General features: G+C 33.9%; 2 protein-coding genes across 2 annotated transcripts; both read right to left on the bottom strand.

Moving 5' to 3' along the window:
* Positions 1-3439: 3439 nt before the first annotated feature.
* On the bottom strand, positions 3440-9245 carry LOC112802241 (glycosyltransferase BC10). Its single transcript, XM_025845355.3, has 2 exons — positions 8429-9245; positions 3440-4175 (listed from the first exon to the last, which is right to left on the bottom strand). Exons 1-2 carry the CDS (start codon positions 9113-9115, stop codon positions 3534-3536), a joined length of 1329 nt encoding a protein of 442 aa, XP_025701140.1. The 5' UTR covers positions 9116-9245; the 3' UTR covers positions 3440-3533.
* A 10361-nt stretch (positions 9246-19606) lies between these two features.
* On the bottom strand, positions 19607-21657 carry LOC112803858 (uncharacterized). Its single transcript, XM_025847316.1, has 4 exons — positions 21621-21657; positions 21012-21161; positions 20169-20609; positions 19607-20073 (listed from the first exon to the last, which is right to left on the bottom strand). Exons 1-4 carry the CDS (start codon positions 21655-21657, stop codon positions 19607-19609), a joined length of 1095 nt encoding a protein of 364 aa, XP_025703101.1.
* Between the last annotated feature and the right edge of the window lie 225 nt (positions 21658-21882).

Here is a 21882-nt window from a genome sequence, read left to right as displayed (position 1 = left end):
GTTTAAAAAAGGTGGGACCCACAGGCCGAGCCCCTATATAGCCATATAAAGTTATTTCTGCAGAGGAGTAGACGGATCACCACCACCAAAGTCAAGGAAGAGCGCCACCAAGACCGGGAAGAGAGGCATCCATAGGAGATGAAGAGGAAGTCGGAGGAACGATAGAAGAGCTCGGAGCGTCCTTAGGACGAGGAGAGGACTCAATAATCCTCTGCCCTCGAGTCTTCAATTCTGACTCGGAAACGATTACGGGGGCAGGAGAATCCACAATGGCACCATCAATGATGACTTTGTCCGGATCTAAAGGAGAAAGGTCCAAGTCAGGAGCAATGACTCCGACCTGCTCCTTGAAAATCCTCCAAGCCTCCTCGGCGCCATCGGCAATAGAGTCCTCTAATTCAGCATATGCATTCCGAGAATTCAGCAAATCCTTCCTCACAGACACAAGATCTTGAAATAAACTCTGGTAACTCTCCTGTGCTGCTTTCCTCAAACCCGCCTCCATGTTGCATTGGGCCTGCAACTTACTCTCCTTCTCCCAAAGGCTATCTCTCTCCTCCCTCAGCTTAGCGACCTCCTCCTTCAACTCCCTCTCATGCTCTTGATAAGTAAGAAGCCTTCCTTCCAGCTCCTCAACCTTCGAGGTTAGCCCCAAAGAGCTGAGAGGAGTTTTCTCAAAAATATCCAAGAGTTTGCCACAAACACCCGCCGCCCTGAAGCTCTCCTCAGCCAGAATGGTAAGGTGGTTCCGAACAGAGACATCATTCATACTTATATGAGGATAGATGTTCTTTCGGACGAATACAAGAGCATCCGCCTTAACCCCACCATCAAAAGAAGAGCCAGACTCTAAAATCTTGCGCTTCTTCTTCTCCGGCTCAGGAAGAAGTCGGGCGAAGGGGAGTGGCCGAGACAAAGCTGAAGAAGAAATCACAATGGGTTGGGAAGGAGTCCCCGTGTTCTGGGGAGGAGGAGGAGGAGGAGAGGTGATCGCCCTGGTGCCACCAGTCTTGGCCCGGGACCTTGCCTTAGCCTCCTGGACCCTTTGGTAAGACTCCTGAGAATTCTTCCTCGCCATATCTGCAAAAGAAACAATTAGCAGAAACAACAAGTCGTCTAACCTCAAGTCGGCAGATACAAGTCGAAAATAAGAAATATATATACATAAGCTACCTAGTTGCGACCGAACAAAAGTCGGCGATCCCTGGAGAAATTTTCTAGTATCCAAGTATGGGGCCCTCCCCCACACTTCTCGGAGAAATCCCACAATGGCCGCCTCCACCTCGTCTAGGTCGTCCAGACCGTATTTCTCACAGGGGGAGGCCTCCAACCAATACAGGGAAAAACGAGGGGAAGAATTCTCATCCAAGAAAAAGTGGTGGTGACCCTCTACAGCTTGAACTTTGAAAAAATAATTTTTGAAGTCGTGGAAGGATTCGTCAAAAAGGGTGAAAATTCTCCGACCTTGTATGGCTCGGAAAGACACCCATTGCTGCTTGTTATTTAGCCCACTGAAGGGCTTAGTCATGTGGAAAAGATAGAAGAAAATCCTCAAAAAGGTCGAAAAATCCAAAGCGTGACTGATAAATTGGTAAATTTTCAGAAAACCCCAAGAATTGGGGTGAAGTTGGGTGGGGGCAACTCGACAGTGGCATAAAACAGCCATTTCAAATTCAGAAAACGGAAGAAAAACACCCAAACAGGTAATCATGCTCTCATACATATAGAAAAAATGAGGGACCTCCTCAGAACCCCTCCCAAAACAAACCCGGTCTTCCAGACCCGGGGCCACCAACTCATACTTAGGCTCATCCTCCTCAAAAGTGCAAATGCAATGATGAGTGCGAAGATGGGTGATGAACTCCGCATCAACCAAGGGTTCCTCCCCCAGGACCGTAACATCAACCCATTGAGCAAGAACTTCTGCAGAAGACATTTTTCTAAAATACGATGGAAACCTACAAAGGAAAAAGAAAAAGAATAAAAAACGAGAGTCCCTAAGGGAACACGAAACTTAACAGAAGCCTACAACGCTACTTCTCCCTCTCCAAAGAAAATAAAAAGCATGCAAGCGAAAGCGATTAACAAAGGGAGAGAAAAAAGAACCAACCTTTGCCGGAAAAAGGTAGGAGAAGATGAAAGCCTTCAACGAAAGAAGTCCCACAAACTGATATGAAAATGCTTCACGAACGGATGAAAGGGAAAATTTGAAAAATCGAAGAAACGAAACAATGAAAGAGAGAGAAAGTATTTATAAGCACGTTAGGGGCATAATGGTAAAAGCGGGACAGTCATTAATAAGAATGCACCGTTACCAACGCCATCAATCCCTATGCACATCCCTAACGGACACGACGCTTGATTAGACGTAACTGTCAGAACCAAAAGGCTACGAAAAGTCACGTCGGTTTCAGACCATCACGTCGGTCCTCCTACAAGTTGACTACGACCCCGAGTAGAATACTCGAACCCAAATCTTGAAAAGAAAATTGGGCTCGAGTAGGGGCACTGTTCATACCCTGACCCAATAATAAAGGCCCAGGATCAAGCAAAAGATCTAATCCAAAGGGTTGGGCCTCACCCAGTACCAATCTTCGTCTTATGAAGTCGGTACTCACCACGACTTGCTCTAAAGAAGTCAGGTACGAGGGCTAGCTGGCAGATAAACACTCATTCAAATGAGTAACTGCCCCAAGAATCTCTCTAACCACTTCACAGAGTCACATCTTAACCTCCCTAAGATAAAGGGACGGTTAACACCCTAAAAAGGTGGCACTACTCCAACGGTGGTTATTGGTTCACCACTATAAATACACTGACACCCCTCAGGTATAGAAAAAAGTCCCAATACATTTTAAATCTGCTAACACCCTTGCTGACTTAGGCATCGGAGTGTCTTTGCAGGTACCACCCCCCATTCCTTCACGAGTACAAGTCGGACGGAGCCCCCCGAGTTGCAGACCCACTTGAAAGCCTCCTCCTTCATACGTTTGGGCCAACCAACGCCATCCAACCCATCAATCTCCGGTTACCCATCGTAACAATTACTTTCTGATATTAAGACTTTTTAGCAAAAAGTTTCTTTTTTTTCAATTGTTTCTCTGTGGGTATGTCGCTGTCATGCAAGTAAAAACTCCTACTAGTCCTATAAAAAAATAAAAAATAAAAAGAAACTCCTACTAGTGACTATTAAATAAGATTATTCTTGTTAAAATATACATCATTAAAAAAATATTCTATCTTCTAATTAATCCTACCTAATAATTGGGTCTTTTTGCTAGCTGATCTTTGCACACTATTAATTAAGTATACTGTATACATGTTTAATATGGTAGAAATACATAGAAAACTAAGGTGATGAAAATGAATATACATGACTTGACATGCATACACAACAGTGAAAGGAAAAAATAGAAGAAAAACAATAGAAAGAAGATTCTTGACAACTACAAATTAATCTTATAAACAAATGAATATGATGTAAAAATCAATATTTTTAAAAAAAGTAAATAGAATGCAAAAATACAAGAAGATCAATTGAATTGCATTATCTTTGGAGCAAACCTCAACAATCTATCCAAAGCATGAAGGGTGAACTTCCTTGCAAACAAATGACAAACATTGGTGATCTTTCCATTGTACAAACATGTAGTTCCATACCTTAATTTCTCCAAAAAATCAATAGTGACATCAAACCTTATGTACCTTGATGGATGAGGTCCACCCCTTGACCAATCAACCTTTGTTAATGTCCTATTAGAGTTCTTCCTCCAAAATCTGATACTAACCATTGTGGGCAAGTAATGTTCATCACTGTAGCATTGAGGCTTGCAAAACTTTTGAAACACCGGGAAGTACTGGCGGTCGGCGACCATGTCAACGGCGAGGGCACGGTCGATTTGGAACCATTGGGAGCCTTTCCTCCATTGGGAAAGCCTAATTTGTGGCCTCATTTTTGGGCTATATCTTCCACGGCCTACATCACTTGGATCATCATAGGCCTCCACAAAGGTTTGAGGTGTGTTGATGAGGTATGTGTATATGGTTGAGAAATTGAAGAGAGGAATGCATGACTCTGAAAGAAGAACAAATCTTTGGTTGGAGAAATCAAGAAGTGCATTTGCTAGTAGGCGTCTCTCTGCCTCTATCATGCTATTTTCACCCCATTTTACCTCCTGCATGCATGTCACCAAACAAATTTACCATCAAACTTTAATTTCAACATTTTCAATTTTTTCTTTTAGAAAAAGTTTTGGGAGACAGCATTCCGCCAATAATTCAACATTAAAAAAAAATATCCAAAATTAAAATAAAATAAAACCAATTTAGAATATAAAATTTAGAATTTAGAATTCAGAATTTATAATGTATAGTTTATTAACTTGGGATTTATGGTTTATAATTTAAGATTTAAAATTTATAATTTATAATTTAGGATTTAGGATGGTGGCTGATAATGGGTAGATGAAATTAGTAATATTTGAAGAAAAGAGAAGTAAAAAGAGGTAAAAGAATAATTTAAGAAAAATATAAGTAATTGACTAATTTGATGAAATTAGTTAAGTTTTTGTTGGCTTCTTTTTTTTTTTGGTCATGAATTTTTTGTTGGCTTCTTAGTTGGATACTTTTTATTAAACTGAATAGGCCTAGAGTTTATTGATAAAAGTTGTGAAAAAAATCAAAACCGGGCTAACAAAAGAAACAGATAATGGGTTCAAGTTCCAAAAAAAAGCTAAATATGTTAAATTGGATTGCTAGTTAAACTAAATAACCGTTGTCCAAAAACCAAACATTAATAACTAAAAATATATAAAGGCCAACCAAGTTGGGTTGGTCTAGTGGTTAGCTCACTAGTCCGCTTAAACAAGTGTCGGGGGTTCGAATCCCGCCTTGTGCATGCAGCAACCCATTGGCCAGCGGCAAACCCTTAAATGGAGCTCAGTACCGCGGTGGATTAGTCCTTGACCTGCCGGGTTGGGGGATACCGTGGGAAACCAAAAAAAAAAAAATATATATATATATATATATATAAAAAGGCCAATTGTTTTGAACTTTTGATTGGCTGCTAAAGTTCTTTATAAATTACATATTAATGGAAGTCTTAATTGGCTGCTAAAATCATATGAAACACTCTTTAGTTGACATTATTATTGGTGGCTATTCTTTATGCTGAATTCTATGAACCATAGAGCTAACTTTATTTTTGTAGCACTTTTCAATCAATAAATTATCAATGTGCCATACAAATATTGAATGCATGCACAAAAGTTCTTGTTAATATTAATGCAATACATACTTTATATTTATTTTTAAAGTAAAATATATTTTTGTCTAATAAGTTTGTCAAAAATTTTAAAAATATTCTTAAATTTTATTTTGTTTTAATTTTATTTCAAAAATTTTTAATTTGTAATAAATATATGCCTGATAGCTAAATTTTTTAAAAAATTAAAAATAATCTAACAATAATACATAAAAATTATACTTAATTTACTTGGATTAGAGTTTTTCTTAGAAAATTATTATTAATTTAGTTTTAAATTTTTTGAAAAATTAGTCGCTAAGAATATATTTTTATGCAAATAAAAAAAATTTAAGATGAAATTAAAATAAAATAAAATTTAAAAATAAAAAAATATATTTTACCTTTATTTTTATATGTGTATTTAGATTCTAAATTGAATGCGATAGACAAAGTATGTGAAGAAAAGAATTATAAAAAGTTTAGGAGGGGTCTGTGTGGGAAAGTGTGCTTTGGAGATGGGGAATAATGGATTTTTCTTAGAGATGCAAAACGAGTGGAATCAAAGAAAAGGATGGAACAGCTTGCTTTAGCCAATTCCGGAAGCAACCAATAATAATAATAATAATAATAATAATAATAATAATATATTATTTTCACTGTGCCTTGACGGTGCGTTGGTCCCAATTGACCATGGACCATAAGTCCAAAACTATTTGCTAAAATTATATTGGAAATTTAGGATTTTTTTTTTTTGTCTTTTTCCAAACTACAGGTTAACTACATATATAAGCTGGGTTTGTGTTCAATAGTTTTAGTAATATGGTACATATTATTGCTGTTCATTCAAAAAGTAATAACATGCATTATTGCTTGGTCTCAAGTCAAAGTCTCACTATACAAGCAAAGCAATCAACCAGTTCGGATCAGGATCACAATTCACAACGATAAACCCCAAAGTGGGGCTGCTCTAAACTTTCCATTAATAAAATTAAATTAAAATATAAATAAAATGTGGCTGGTTGGTTCAGGTTCATGCAGACAGGTATTTACCAAGTTAGTAGTCAAATATAAAAGAATATATACTATATTATGGTACAAATCAAAATATTTTATATGTGGTTGAAGGATGTGCATACAGATTTTTAAAATTGGAAAGTAAAATATTTATTATATGTGGTGATATAAAATTATCAACTAATAAGAAATCAGTTATTAAATTAGTTATTTATATAAAGTATATATTATAGTACCATATATATTTTAAAAATAAATTTAATTTTACATATATTTATATACAAATACATTATTATGACTAATTTGGTCAACATATATATATATTAATATTTGGTCAATATTTTTATAGCAATGTTTAAAACTATTTACATATATATTTAGTTGTATGTTTCTATATTAGTAAAAATGCTCAATTTAATTATTTGCTAGTTCAAAAATTTTATATAAAATATTTTTTAACATTTTTTATACATGAAACTTAAATTTAAAGAAGTGTGCAAAAAAAGATATTAAGTGGAATATACCAATAATATTATTAGGTGGGTACTCCCATGAAGATATTATAATTGTCTTCATGTGATGATTTTTCTTTTTGACCTTTAGATGATGGAGTGTAGGGTTAGATTTTGATATGTTATAAAAGTGTTGTTTTTATTTGAAGTGTGGTCAAATCAATAAATCACACTTTTATACAAAGCATCTTCATAAAAAGATGTTTTTTGCATCTTCATTTGAGTAGCTCCCATATTATTATGCATGTGCGTGTGGAAAGGCATAGAAGAAATGTGAATATAGGCATATATATACACATTCACACACATGTTACTATAATTAAGCCGAGATTTTAGGTATATATTGTTGGCATTCATTTTGAAGTAAACAATATGCACATGAACTGTTGTAATAAACATTAAATAAGGCTTCTATTAAGGGAATTATCGTGTTTGACATAATCTATATTAAGGACTCGTTGATTGATGTTAAAGTTATTAAATACATTTGGAAGAAACATAAAGAATTTATTGAGATCGAAGTTGTAATTAGTTAATATATATATATTAGTTTGGTGGATCTATTTGTATTTTGTGAATATGTGGCTGAAACTGAAAGTAACTGATGATGTGACAAAGAATCATAGGAGAGTATCACAACAGAGTTTACAATAGTGAATTATTATAATGTTACTAGATATACAATTTTGTATGCAATTCTTTTCAATTATATTATTATAACATAATGTTCTATAGACATATTTGACTAACTTTATTAAAAAGAGAGTAATTATATTATTAAGGATTCAAATTGATTATTCGTACTGTATGAACTAATAGAATTGAGATAGAAGAATCAATTTTAATCATTTTTCAATTCCATGGAGTTAATACGTGAAATTATAGTTCTAATTTTATACATTATTATCGCAAACCCTAAACATTAGGATGGAGGAGTTGACTTTCGATTCTAATTCTAAACTCGAGTTTTTGACGCCAAAGGAGTGCTAAAATAAAGTTATCTAAAAAGCATTTGAGGGAGGCGGAAGCTGAATTTTTAATATGCATTTTTAGTTATCACTTTAAATTTTTTAATATATAATAATAATAATAATAATAATAATAATAATAATAATAATAATAAATTTCTCGTTTTTAATATAAATTCCCCTTTTACTTTTTAATTTAAAAATCAATCTCGTTACATTACCAATAATATTTCTGCCAACATCTGCCAACTCTTGTTTATAAATGTGTTTAATAGAAGTGTCTTTGTAAATGTGTCTAATAAAAATCTTTTTTATAGCTGTATTTAATAAAAGTGTATTTATAGATACATTTTTTTAATGTGTCTCTTTATATATGTGTTTAAAATATAATAATTAATCATTATTGACAATAAGTTGGCAGATAATATATTGATACCTTATACTTTTTCTTTAAAAATATATCTTTTTAATTAAATTTATCTAATTACTTAAAATTACATCAATAAAAATACTTACTTTTTATATTTATTATTTGAATGGTCATTAGAAAAATAGATGTGATTAAATGATGGTGTAAAATATTTTTTACATTATTAGTGCATCAATTAAAACTCATATTAAAAAAAAAAGTGAAAATAAAAATGAAGTTAAGAAATGGGCACATGCAAATGAAGGAATAATAAACTAACCTTGCTGGGGATTGTTCGGCCATGAAAAACAGGGGTTTGGTTGAATGTTCCATTGAAAGAAGGTAAAGGATGAACATAGATAGAGTAGAATTGTTGATTGATGCCTTTGAAGAATCTTTCCCAAAGAGGAGCCAATGGCAAAGGCCCTTTTGTCAAGAACATGAATGCAACCTTTGGTGTGTAATTGAACGGTGTCTTATGGATTTTGGGAGCAATTGATGCTCTCCACAACAACTCTTCTTCACTCATGTCATGCATGGCCTCTCTTGGTGCCTTCAAGAACTCCCTCAAACCAATTCTTGTTGTGTTATTGACTACCCTTTTGTTAGTATTATTATTGATCACCAATGATGATGAATTCATGGAAAGCTTGTTGGTTGAGATTTGAGGAGGAGGAGGAGGAAGAGAGTGTTGGAGTTGGAAAGTAATGTTTCTGAGGGAGAAATTGAAAGTGGTTTTGAGGGATAAAGTGAGAGTGATTCCAATGAGTAAGCCAAAGCCAAAGACAAGAACATAGGAGAAGAAGTTTAGGAGATAGAGTTGTTGGTGAGAACAAGTATTATTCAAATGTTGTTGTTGTTGTTCCTTGTTATTCTTCTTCATCATTGTCATTTGGCAATGATGAATGATGAAGTGAGAAGATTGGTTTTGGTATTTACAAGTAATGGAGTTGTGATTATTATACATAGAATATAATGTGAGAGAGAGAACAGAGCATCTATGAAGCCTAACTCATGACTCAAAAGAGAGATACTTTGATTGGTCACACATGACATAACTGACAACTCACAATGCAACACGCCTATATAACAACACCAATAATAATAATAATTGACTAACAGATATATACAAGTGTATTTACAGAAAATATCAATAAAAATCAATTAATAACCATAATTAAGATGTGAAAAAAGAATGTTAGATCACAAATATCAAAATATACAAGTTCTAATTGTTCAAGAGGTGACATCAAAGTTATCTCTTAACATGAATTTATAGGATCAAAACATCAAATTACGGCACATCTCTCTATTTCAAGTTGGTATTTTTATAGGATAGGGTGTATCAATTTTGATGTTCAAGTAATAGTGTAAGAAATATAACAATTATTCGAGACAGATAGTATACTTTGAACATGTATTACACCCTTTATTTATAGTGAAAAATACTAAAGAATTAACAGAATTTATTATTTTTTGTCTAATACTTTTAGTCGTTAATTTAATTCATTTAATCTAATAATTCAATAACATATTTTTAACTTATATTTTTAAATATTAATAAATTTTATTGGTCTTCTAGCATTTTTTATAATGTTTAAAAAATAAATCTAAAAAAATCTGAATAAATACGTATAAGATATACACAATATCTTACGTGAATATAATCCATATTACGTTCACCTAGTTATTTATAGGCTAAAATGTCTTGAAAATAGATGTTTTTTGACCTACCATAATTTTATGACTAGTCTAACCATAGTGCAAGTATTGTACTATTGTGTCAAATTAAGAAATAAAAATTAGCAACTTTTATATTTTTGTTTGAACACAATTGTCACAAATAGTTGCAACAAAATTAGCATGTTATTCATATGAACAAAAAATGTTACCTAGAGAGAGAAAAAACTTTTTTCGAAACAAAAGAGTTCTATACAACAATATAAAATACCGTGCAAAAGAGTCAGCAACAACTATCGTAATATCTATAACCTTTTTGTGAAAGATTTATTGATTTTTTTTTCTATCAAATACACTAAATAGTGAAAAAGAATCCAACCAACCATTTTTTTCGGTGATTTTTATTTAATAACATTTCAAACTAATTTTCGAAATGCTTGTTCATTGTTCCTTGTATTGTTCAAAAGCGTCTAATATCAGCTATCCAAACACATTATACCTATCAAAAAAATACAAAAAAACAAGTGGTATATATTTTTAATATCCTTATTACACAATATATATTAAGTATCATTTTACTCAATTATACCTAATCTACTCAACCTATTCTTAATAGTAAGCAGATTTATTACTGTCCTAATCAATGAAAATAAGTAAGTGGAGAAAAATAATGAGCGAGGGCGGGGGTCATAAAATGAATATTACTTTTGGGAGGGGCATGGACGCAAGGTCATCAAATATATTACCGTTGGCATCAATATTTAAAAAGTAAACTATACAATTAAACATTATAATATTATATACAAAGTCCATAAGAGATCGATGTTCAATACTTGTTTTGAATATCAATTAAAGATATGAATGGTATATCAAACAAAATAATAATCACTTTCTAAAATATATGAGAAAGTGTACAATAATAAATAATGTAAAGAAAAAACTTCTGTTTAAGTATATTCTGTATTCTGTATTTACGTGAACTTTAGGAAAAGCAAAGGACCGTATTGTTTATTTAATTTTACAGGTTATGTATGTAACAATGAGCTGTATACAAATGGAAGAACTTTGAAATGGAAATTTATTTATTCAAAAAAAGGAATGCATTATGAATTAGCATTATAAGTTACTTTATGCAAAAGGCATATTCAAAATCTTAGAACCTGCCTTATGCTAGGTTTTTAATTAAGAAGATGTAATTTACATGTTGACTATTTTTTTTTTCGATACTTAATTAAAAAATTCGACCACAAAAGGAGTAGAATTCTTGAACTACTCAGAGATGCAAACTAAGTCGAGTTAACAAAACAACATTAAACAACTTCATATGTTGACTAGCTAGTTGACCAACTTGTTTAGTTCTGTTTGGGTTATTATCCTTAGATTAAATATACTTAGATATCTTGAAAATGTTAGAGTTGTGATTAGATACCAACCAATAAATAAAATGTTCCATGGTTAAGTATAAATAAAATGCATTAATTGTTTTAGTAACTTCAAATTCTTATTCGTTCTATAAAAGGTTTTCTATTTTTTTTAGAGCTTTAATTTTTTTTTTTTTGGGAGCACTAGTTAAACAAATTCAAATAATATTTAAATGTAAACATTTATTTAGAATTGAAAAGAATGTATTCTTCTAGTGAAGATTAGTACACTCTGAAAAAAATATAAAATAAAGCAAATAATAAAAAGTTAAAATTTATTTAATTAATAAAATACATAATACTCTTTACTTAGTAAACAATTTTTAAGAATGAACCTTATTCTCCTATTCTTATTAATGAAATACTTAAGTGTTTACAAATTATATATGTCGTATAATATTAGAGAATTATTTAATGAGTAAAATTGACAATTTATATAAGCATAATTAGACAATAAACTTTTTTTTATTTTTTTTAACTGTTGAGTTAAGAAATTAACTAGTATAATTGATGATGACAAACATTATTTTATTGGACTAACTATCCAATTAGGTTTAATCAATTTTAATTAAGTGATGCAGGCCACTAGTAATAAACACAGTCAATATGGAACAAACTGAATCTACTTTTATGGATAACTTTCTCAAACAAAGTCCAATCAAATTATAACAAAAAAATCAAACGGGACCAAATGAATCATAGCCAATCTAAATTCGAATTGATCTCACTCAAAATTGATCCCTTCAAAGTGCTTCCACCAAAGCTAAGGTTCCTTTTTCATTTCGGTCTGAACTCAAAAAAGAAAGAGAGAGCTTTGTTCCTAAATCATTCATCAAAAAAGAAAGAAAGAGAAGGGTTAAGTAAAAAGGTTGAGGTCTAATCACTCAAATCAAACCATATCAAGCTAAGTCAGAGGCTAAAGGTGATTCATTTCTTTTTGCATACATCTTACTTTCTTCCCTCCTTCTCCACCTTTCTGCTATTCTAATATGAGATAATTGGAGAAAGGGGTGTTTGATACACACTGTTATGAATCAAAGACCAAGATTGTTTCTTGAAAATAAAGTAGTATCCCAAGGATTCAGATGTGGGATTACTATTGAAAACTTTTCTTCTTTGTTGTTCTGAGGTATTCGGTCAAGAGAAAGAGATTTGTTTCAAAATTCTAATTTGGGAATTAATGGAAGAAAGTGAAAGACTAAATTGGTAGCACACAATTCGAGGAGTTGACTTGGAAGAGAGCAGGTCAGCATCATGCAAAGAGATATAAAAGAATATTTTTCATCCTTCAGAAAACAAGGAGAGAGAACTAATATTTTTGAGTTTGTGTTCTGAGAAGTCTACTCTAAGGAGAGTTCATCAACTTGGATAGTGCTTCCTAATCAAAGGAGCATTCCACCAGGATGAGGAACTAAATCAGAGTCAAGCAAATCCGGTTCATCACATAGTAATAAAGGCTATTGAAGCAATCAATCTCCTTAATGTTTTACTGATTGTAGTTTTCATTTTTAATATATATCTTTCTGTAATTTCTTGAAAGGAAAAAGGGCAATAGAAAGAGCTCAAGTAAAAGCCAATGAGTGTTAAAAGGCTGAATGATATACTTGAGAGACAAGTTTAGAGTGATTTTAAATTTTTTTATGTTGGTTTTGTGTCTTGTATCTTGTACCAGTGAGGGATCCCTTTCTTAGTTAGATAAGCACTAAGAGTGAAGAGTTAGATATTAGCATAGCCAAGTTAAGTTAGGTTAAAACTTGAGAGTGGAAGGATTGTGTCAATCCTGTGGAATTGATGTATATAATACTATAACTATAGTGGAAATTCCACCACAACTAGATGTAGGTTGCATTGCACAAGACAACTGAATCAGGATATATGACGGTGTCAGCTTCTCTCTTCTCTTCTCTGTTCTATTTTCTAATATTCATGAGACAAAATAAAATTGTTTCATAAATTTTTTGCTACTGAGTTCGAACAGAATGCAAGTAAAAATTTATAAGTTACACCTTATTTCATTAAACTAAAAGAAGGTCATAGATTTAATTCTCTTCCCCTTTCTCTAAGCCTTCTACAACATTCACTAACATTAATTCAATGCTAAATATTTGTTAAAAATTTTTCTTTGGCCATAGGATAAAACATTTTTTGAGTTGTAATATTTGAGTTAAATCTTAATTCTATTTTCTATCATTTTAAAAATTTTATTCTTATCTCAAATATCTTCTTTCGTTTTATTTTAATTTTTTTATCAAAATTAATTTTTTCTTTCAAAATTACCCTATCTTTCATTATGGTTTTCTTTAGATACTGACCAAAATTTGTAATTATAGTGGTTATAACAGTAATGATAGTAATTTGAGAATAAAAGTATACGAAGAATAAAAAAAATAAAATAATAATAATAAAAAAATATATTTTTTAAGAAAATATTTTAATTTTAACTAGAGAATAAAAATACAATAAATATATACATATAAGCGTATTATTATATTTTAAAAAATGTTAGCATATTTAGAAAATTTCTTCATTTGTTTATATTAATAAAGGAATATAAAAATACATGAAGCCTCGTGTTTGAAGAAGGAAAATACTACATATCACATAAGATAAGGAAAATAAAGGGAGGGTGTACCCAAATTGAACCAACCACATGCATTATGTTCAATTTGGCATTGTGCTAAATTATTGCCAAGCAAAGTCTTTCTCACGAATAATGCTTCTTTTTTCTTTTTCTTTTTTCTTTTTCTTTTTTTTTCTTTCTTTCCCGGACGAATCTGATGAATAATTATTGAAAAATAGTTGGGTAGTAAGTAGCAATGCGAAACCAAAAATATTGCCCAAAAGGGAAATAACTCAAATTACACATTTTGAGAAATTAAATGAGGGTTTGTCTTAAAACAGAGGAAATTTTAAATATGAAAATTGAAAACAACACTGATTTTGTACTTTGTATAATTGAAAATTGAATGTTATATATATATTTGGACGGTAATGTTTTATATATTTATTTTGTTTATTTTCTCGGCATTATATATTGGGAAATGCTCATGATTCTTTTTTTTTTTTTTTTTTTTGGAATGGCTCATTATTCATATAGCGTTTTTTCATAACATAATTTTGTCATAATTTTAAAGGTACACCAAACATGACTCCATAAAAAATATATGGGCCACAGCGGTGGCCCAGTATTACACGTGAAGCTTGTGGAATTTTTTAAGGAAAGACCTATATTTATCCAGGTAGAAGAGAAACAAAAATGATGAATACCAATAAAAATTTGAAACAAAAAATATCAACTCAAAAGTCAAAACGAAACATGCAGATAATGACAAAAAAAAAAACATGCAGACAAAAACTTCGGATCATTAATTCATTACAAACCAAAGAACAAAAAATGTGTAAATAAAAACAAAGAACCGCCTTACCAAAAAAAAAAAAAAAAAACAAAGAAGGGAACATGCGTTTGCAAAGTATCACAAATGAATCTCTTAAATTAGAAGAGATTTATTTGCAATAAGCATGTCAAAGACTGCATTTGGAAAGGAGATTAGATAGGGTTTGAGAGGCTAAAATTGAATTAAGTTTTTATATTGTGTTTGGTATAAAATATACGCTTTTTAATTTCTATATGGATGGAAGGGTGGTGTTGAACTACGTTATGGGAAGGAGGGGTGCTGCACAAAGGGGTGGTGTCAGGTTATATAGAAATCGGACCGTGAGTGTTGGTGCAAGCAACTCGCACCGTGCGACATGCTGCTCCTCAACAACACGGACCCTGCGACATGTGAGAGATGCATGTGCTGAACAAAGCGGACCCTGCGATATGTATGATTCAAGACGGATGGTCCGTTTTGTGGGCTCTCTAGACACGCGTCGTGCAACCCTCACTCCCCAAGGCGGTGCCCTGATTACCAACATATGCATGTAGTGGGACTCCCAGCATCCGATATCTCACTATCAGCCTTCACTCCCAACCTCCAAACTCCATTCTTCTTCTTCATTCCTCTGGTAGTGGCTGTGTTTGTTGAAGAAATAAGGAAAATGCCGAAAAAATATAAAATCAAAGATGTTGATCGCTCTGAGTTTCATATTAGACACTATCTCAACCATTCTGATTATGTAAGTTTATTTAATATTTTGTTAAATTTTTATAATTATAAATATTGTTCTTACAATTTAGTTGTTCTTATTGTTATTAGGATCTGAACTTAGAAATATACATAGAACGGTTAGAACTATTTTTTAATTTTTTTTAATTTTTTTCCGAAATTTTGTTATTATTTAATTTTTAAAATTATTATTGTTATGGTCTGAATTTTTATTATTCTTACATAGAATCAGAAAATATAATGTAGTTAGAATTTATTTATGTAAAACAGACAGGTTTTTTTTTTAAAAATTGTTTAAATGTTTTTAATATATTTATTAGTGGGTGAAGTGAGAATTAGTACTTAGAAAATTAGTTATATTTAAACCGGTGTATAAATAAAATTTTTTCACAGAACATGAATTTTTTATTTTGTTTAATTTTTTCTAGTTATAATTGTGGCTTGTTAGTGTTAGGAAGTGTTAGTATTTAAAAAATAAATTATAAAATGTAAACCGGATTATTAATAAAAAATTTTATGGAATGTTTTTTTTATTTTTTAAATGTTTTTAGTTATAATCGTTAGAAAGTTAAATATTATTATAGTTGTCAGTAATTGAATGTGAGAATAAAAAATTCATGGTTACTATTATTTTTTAATAGATATTTAGTTTGATTTCGCTAATAATAATCATAATTGGTAGGAAATTAATTATTCATAACTGTTATTAGAATGTGAATTTAGAAATATAATGAGAATGATTATTAGTATTTTTTTAGAATTTATATATATGTGTTTAACTTTACTTAAGTAGTAGTTAGTAGATACTTAAAAATACAAATTATAGTGTTATATGTTAGAAAAACTGGACTCTACTGCGAATAAATAAATATCCAGCATGTCTAATGTTGTCATATTTTTGTGAATTGATTAGGAATGTATTTATTAGTTGATGTCATTAAGAGTTAGTTTTGAGAAATTTCAAGGATTAGTGAAATATTTTTTGTAAATATTTGTTTTACTTTGACTTAGTCAAAAAATTTATGAATGTTCTGTGGCCTCAACTAATATGTGTTGTTGAGTTAGTTGTGCAATTTTTGTTAATGATTTGTTCTTCTAATTAATTTCTTGTCGCCAAGTAGTGAGTTAGAATTGGTTAATTAGTTGACTGATAATTTGTGATCTTTTTGTAGGAATTAAGAATGTTGACGTGTAACCATTCACTTCCTCCCGATCGGTACGACGATAGGGTTGAGGAGTATTTACGAGTTATTGGGTTTTATCATGCATCGCAAATTGGTGTAGTACAGTGCCAGAAAGCACTTGTGAACGCTCTAATCGAACGGTGGCACCCAGATACACACACGTTCCACCTTCCCATTGGTGAATGTGCCGTAACTCTTGAAGATGTGGCTTTAATTCTTGGTCTTCCGACGGATGGTCTTCCAGTAACGGGGATGGCAATGAGTAGTGTCAAAGCGTTACAGGCTGAGTGTTTGGATCAATTTGGAGTTGCACCGTCTAAGGACCAGTGTCGAGGATGCTGTATAAAACTGACGTGGCTGCGTGATCTGAAAGAAAATTTACAGTTGACTGATGAGATAAGTATACATAGGTATGTGAAGTGCCACATTATGTTGCTTATCGGGACGATCTTGTTTGGGGATAAATCTGGAGCAGGTGTGCATTGGAAGATTCTACCATTGCTACGTGATTTCGGGAGTATTATTCAGTACAGCTGGGGATCAGCATGCTTAGCTCACCTCTACAGGGCACTATGCAGGGCATCACGCTTTAACTGTAAGAAAATCGATGGTCCACTGATACTTCTGCTCGGATGGGCTTGGATCCGACTGCCTTATCTATCGCCTCTTCCTAGGGAGCCCCGTAGTTTTCCGCTAGCAAACAGGTAATATTATGTTGCAATGTATCCGTTTCTTGATAATTAGAATTCAGTTGCACTAGTTAATTATATCATATTAGGTGGCGTAACTGGGAGCGCGGTGACCGCCGATATAGATATCTGACACTAAGTCACTTTAGGAAGGCCTTTGATGAACTTCAGGAAGGCCAGGTTAGTTTTCATTTAAAGATGTATTACTTTCAGATTTTCTATTTGAGCTAAATATGACGAAGCATTGGTATTGTAACTGTGATGTGGGTTGTAATATGAGTTTCATTTATGATTGGCAGTTTGTGTGGTATGCTTATTCTGTTGATCGCGTGGATCCAAATATAATTCCTCCTGAAATCTACATGCAATCGATTGTTTGGAGCGCAACAGTGCCGTTGGTGTCATTCGAATGCATCGAGTGGCATGCTACCGATAGGATTAGGCAACAGTTCAGTTTAGTTCAGGGGGTACCTTGTCAGGAACAGAATCTGGACAAGGCGCACGGAGAAGTCCTGACTGGTCCTAAGAATCTTAACTGGGCCACGGCGCCGAGTCATTCATATTGGGTAATGATGTGGACAAACAGGTATAACCACGTTCTTTCTGAGGTTCCAATGCCCTCACAATATCCATTGGAGTATTACATGAACTGGTACCGATCCAAATTTGGGGACCGATTGTATTTGTCGAACCTTGTTGTAAAAGAGAATGATGACAATGAGGAAATGGAAGAGGGTAGCCAGGATGCGGATGATGACAATGAGGAACAGGAGCCGCTATCGCCGCCACCACCACCTCCCAATCCGATTCCACAAGATCAACCTCAATCCTCAGGCCAGTATGTACCTCAGACACAGTTTACCACGTCATATCCAATGCATCAACAATATTGGGGTATGCCACAGTTTGAAACAGGAGAAGGAGGTTCTTTTAGCCAATTGCTTGGGTTCATGGCTGCAGATGCTGGACATTCACAATATCGCAGTCAGCCTGATTTCATGGCAGGTAGGTATTCGTTGGATGCGAGGCTTCCATGCCATACCTCATCGGTTGCTTCTGGAGGATTTGTGTCTGTTGACTCTAGTAGAAGTGAAGGTGGGCGCGGAGTTCTTAATAGTCAAAATCCGAACCGTGTTTCCATGGTACCTCTTGAAGAAGATGCTAACACACTCCGAGAAGACACCAATGCGTATCTAGTAGATGAACCGGATGACGAGGATGATGCTGAGGAGGACGATATAGAGGAGTTCGATGACGATGAGGAATCGCGTAATGATGGTAATATTATTGTGTATTTTGCTTTACATGTTCTACTAGTGACTCATTTGGTGTTCATTATTCGTGTCTCCATCTGATTTGATTAAATGATATGTGGTATCTCTCTTGTTTCGATTACCTAAAACCATAATTATAATTGTTTTGATTAAATTGTATGCAGGTCATTGTGACACTCCGGATGACAAAGCCAAAGGTTACAATCTGAGGATTGATCCGCCACGCCGTAGCACTAATCGCTACACTCCGTCCGTGTTCAAAAAGGCCGCTAAAAAATGCAAGAACTTTGTGAAGGACGTGAAGTGGGCAACGAGAAAGTAGTTGTGGTGTAATTAACTTATTTGTAAATTAATGATGTGGATTATCTTTAGAATACTTTATATGCATTGGACAGTATGTCTTAATGAAATGGACTGTGGTAACATCAGTTTGTATATTCATAATATTTTAGTATTAATGAACTTATTTATGTATTAAGGTCCTGGACTATGTATTAGTGTTTCAAAATTTTGAATATATAACTAGGAATGGCATATCAAATTAAGCCATTTCGACAGTTGATATCATATTATATAATGAAACATATTATATAATGAAACAGGTGGAGAATAATACTAGATTGTTGACATTTATATCACTACATAGAGCAGGTCATGTTACATAAAATAATTTCTTAACAAAGGTGGACAACTCATGTCATATTAAGTAATGCTACATATGTCTTATCATATGAGAATGTGAATCTACTGAGTACCTCCGCCGGCATTTGCACCACCGGACCGACGGCATCTGCTACGGCTGTGTCCCTCAGCTCCACAAAGCGTATATCGCCTAGGCCGACGTAACATACGCGTGTCCATCTCATTTAAGAAGCACGTCATTCTGGGTCGGCCTTTTGTCACTCGTCTCAGGAATGGATTTGGTATGAACCGAGGTCCATTGTAACCAGGCCATGTAGTCGGGTTACCTAGTGGCCTAAACCTTGCTCGGTACACACGCCGAATTTGGTCCATCTTATACACATCATGCACATACAGTTGCCAGTCCAGTCGCTGGTTGGCACAACATGCGAACACATGTCGACAGGGGACTTTATCCACCTAGAACTCACCACAGTCACATCGAAGGCCTCGTAGGTCGACTGCAAACTCCAGTCCACTGGGCATCTCACGCACCTCAAATACCTCATTCAGCCGGTCAAAGCAACTAACCTGTATGTTTCCTGATGCAAGTTGGTTTGCATGCAACTTCGAGGTGACGACTTCAGAAAACACATGCCCAGCATTAATCCGGGCTTCCGCCTCCGCCCTTTTTCGTGTGAACAACTCGTTAAGCCTGTAAAATGTTGCCTTCACAAGGGCAGTGACGGGTAGATTGCGAGCACCCTTCAATACTGAGTTGATGCATTCCACTAGATTCGTCGTCATATGACCCCATCGATACCCACCATCAAAAGCCAACGCGTACTGTTCGCGGGGGATTCGATTTAACCAGTTAGTGTAGGCCTCGCCCCATTCTCGTAAACGTTGGTAGCGAACTTCATACTCCCGCACCGTCCTCGAGTATCCTGTATGATAAAAGGATACAAACAAACACAAAGAGGTAAACACACTTATTGAACGTAAATGTTTTATTACATTAATTAGCTACACTGAGCGTTACCTAAATTGACGACCAATTTCTGCAAGTACGGGGCCTTGAATTTCCTCAGAAAATTCGATTCTATATGTCTGATGCAAAACATATGGAAAGCTCTTGGAGGTGACCAAGCACCATTACTCCGTTCCACAGCGGCATTTATGGATTCATGGCGGTCGGATATCAGTCCCACACCATCCCGAGTTACAACATGCTGACGAAGGTTACTAAGGAAAAAGTACCATGCATCAGAAGTCTCTCCCTCCACAATAGCAAATGCAATTGGGACGATATTGTTGTTGCCATCTTGTGAAACTGCCACTAGTAGACAACCCTTGTACTTTCCATACAAGTGTGTCCCATCCACCTGGACAACTGGCTTACAATGTCTGAATGCTCTAATGCAGGGGTAATAACTCCAAAAGACTCGATGCAATACCCGAATGTCAGCCACCAAGTCATCACCTTGATATGCAGGCATAGTCTCAAAATGAACAACAGCTGATGGCTCCTTATGACACATGGCCCCAAACCATATAGGCAAGGCTTCGTACGATGCTTCCCAGCCTCCAAATATTTTTTCCACTGCCTTTTGCTTAGCCAACCATGCTTTCCGATAACTAACGGTGTAGTTGAACTTTGATTGCACCTCTGCTATAACCGATTTTACCTTTAAGGAGGGGTCAGCCTCAACCAATGGCTTTATTGCTTCTGCAATTGAATTTGAACCCAACTTCGAATGATCCTGAGAAATTGTTGCTCTGGTGCATGTGTGACTGCCATTATACCTCCTTATAACCCAACAGTACTTCCGGCTGATCATGCTAACCCGGATAAGCCAATCACACCCTGACCCATACTGTGTACACTTAGCATAAAATGTCAACGGCTCAGATTCATATACCCGGTAGTCTACGCTTCTTCGTATGGTATACTCTTTTATCGCCTTAATAACAGCTTCCCTTGAACTGAATTCCATCCCAACAGCAAATTCACCATCTGCGACAAACGGAATTTCTGCCACAAGGAGAGCCACACAAAACATATTTAAAACACAAATATTGTAACATTGAAATTGAACGTAACCAATTTGTTACTGCATCAATTATGACATAACACCCATTTATTTCTATTTAACTACTTAAATTATTTACAATGACTGCGAATTTATCTTCCACTAATTTACTAACAGATATTAATTTCTATTTAACTACCTCACTGGTTTACTATATTACTAATAAATACTAATTTATATTAATCTACTTTACTAACTTAGTTATAAATATGAATTTATATATTTACTAAAGTTTTCTAACTTTAACACATGAATCCTATCTGCTATTTGACTGATTTACTAATTTCTATATAATTTCTAATTTATATTCAACTAATTCAGTCACATGCTAGTTGCTCCAACTTTCAACATAAATTACTAAAAAATTCTATCACATTTTATAAATATAGACAATTACGTACCTGCACTGGTATAATCCGGAAACTCTGGAACATGCATGGCTTCCAAATCCAAAACTCGCATAAATGATGGCTCCTCAAACGGCACTTCGTTTGCCAATGCATTTGCCACATCTGACACATCCGGAGCCATAGGTCCGTCACCTTGATCTTCATCTCCATCTGGACCAACAACTTCGTAGTTGCTTTCGAACTCTTCTTCGCTGTCGCTATTGTAATCTTCCCGTAGAATATTCCGGTCGGCCTCAGATTGCTCGAATTCAAC

Source organism: Arachis hypogaea, chromosome 5 (genome assembly GCF_003086295.3).
Source record: "Arachis hypogaea cultivar Tifrunner chromosome 5, arahy.Tifrunner.gnm2.J5K5, whole genome shotgun sequence".
Lineage (NCBI taxonomy): Eukaryota > Viridiplantae > Streptophyta > Magnoliopsida > Fabales > Fabaceae > Arachis > Arachis hypogaea.
This window is presented reverse-complemented; position numbering and strand designations above follow the sequence as displayed.

Excerpts from the sequence above, each read along its gene's own strand:
- LOC112802241 (XM_025845355.3), bottom strand. The coding sequence starts at position 9,115 with ATGTATAATAATCACAACTCCATTACTTGTAAATACCAAAACCAATCT. Across the intron at positions 4,176-8,428 it reads GCCGAACAATCCCCAGCAAG|GAGGTAAAATGGGGTGAAAA; the intron begins GTTAGTTTATTA and ends ACATGCATGCAG.
- LOC112803858 (XM_025847316.1), bottom strand. The coding sequence starts at position 21,657 with ATGCATGTTCCAGAGTTTCCGGATTATACCAGTGCAG. Across the intron at positions 20,610-21,011 it reads GTTGACATTTTATGCTAAGT|GTGATGACTTGGTGGCTGAC; the intron begins GTACACAGTATG and ends CTGCATATCAAG. Across the intron at positions 20,074-20,168 it reads GAAATTGGTCGTCAATTTAG|GATACTCGAGGACGGTGCGG; the intron begins GTAACGCTCAGT and ends TTTATCATACAG.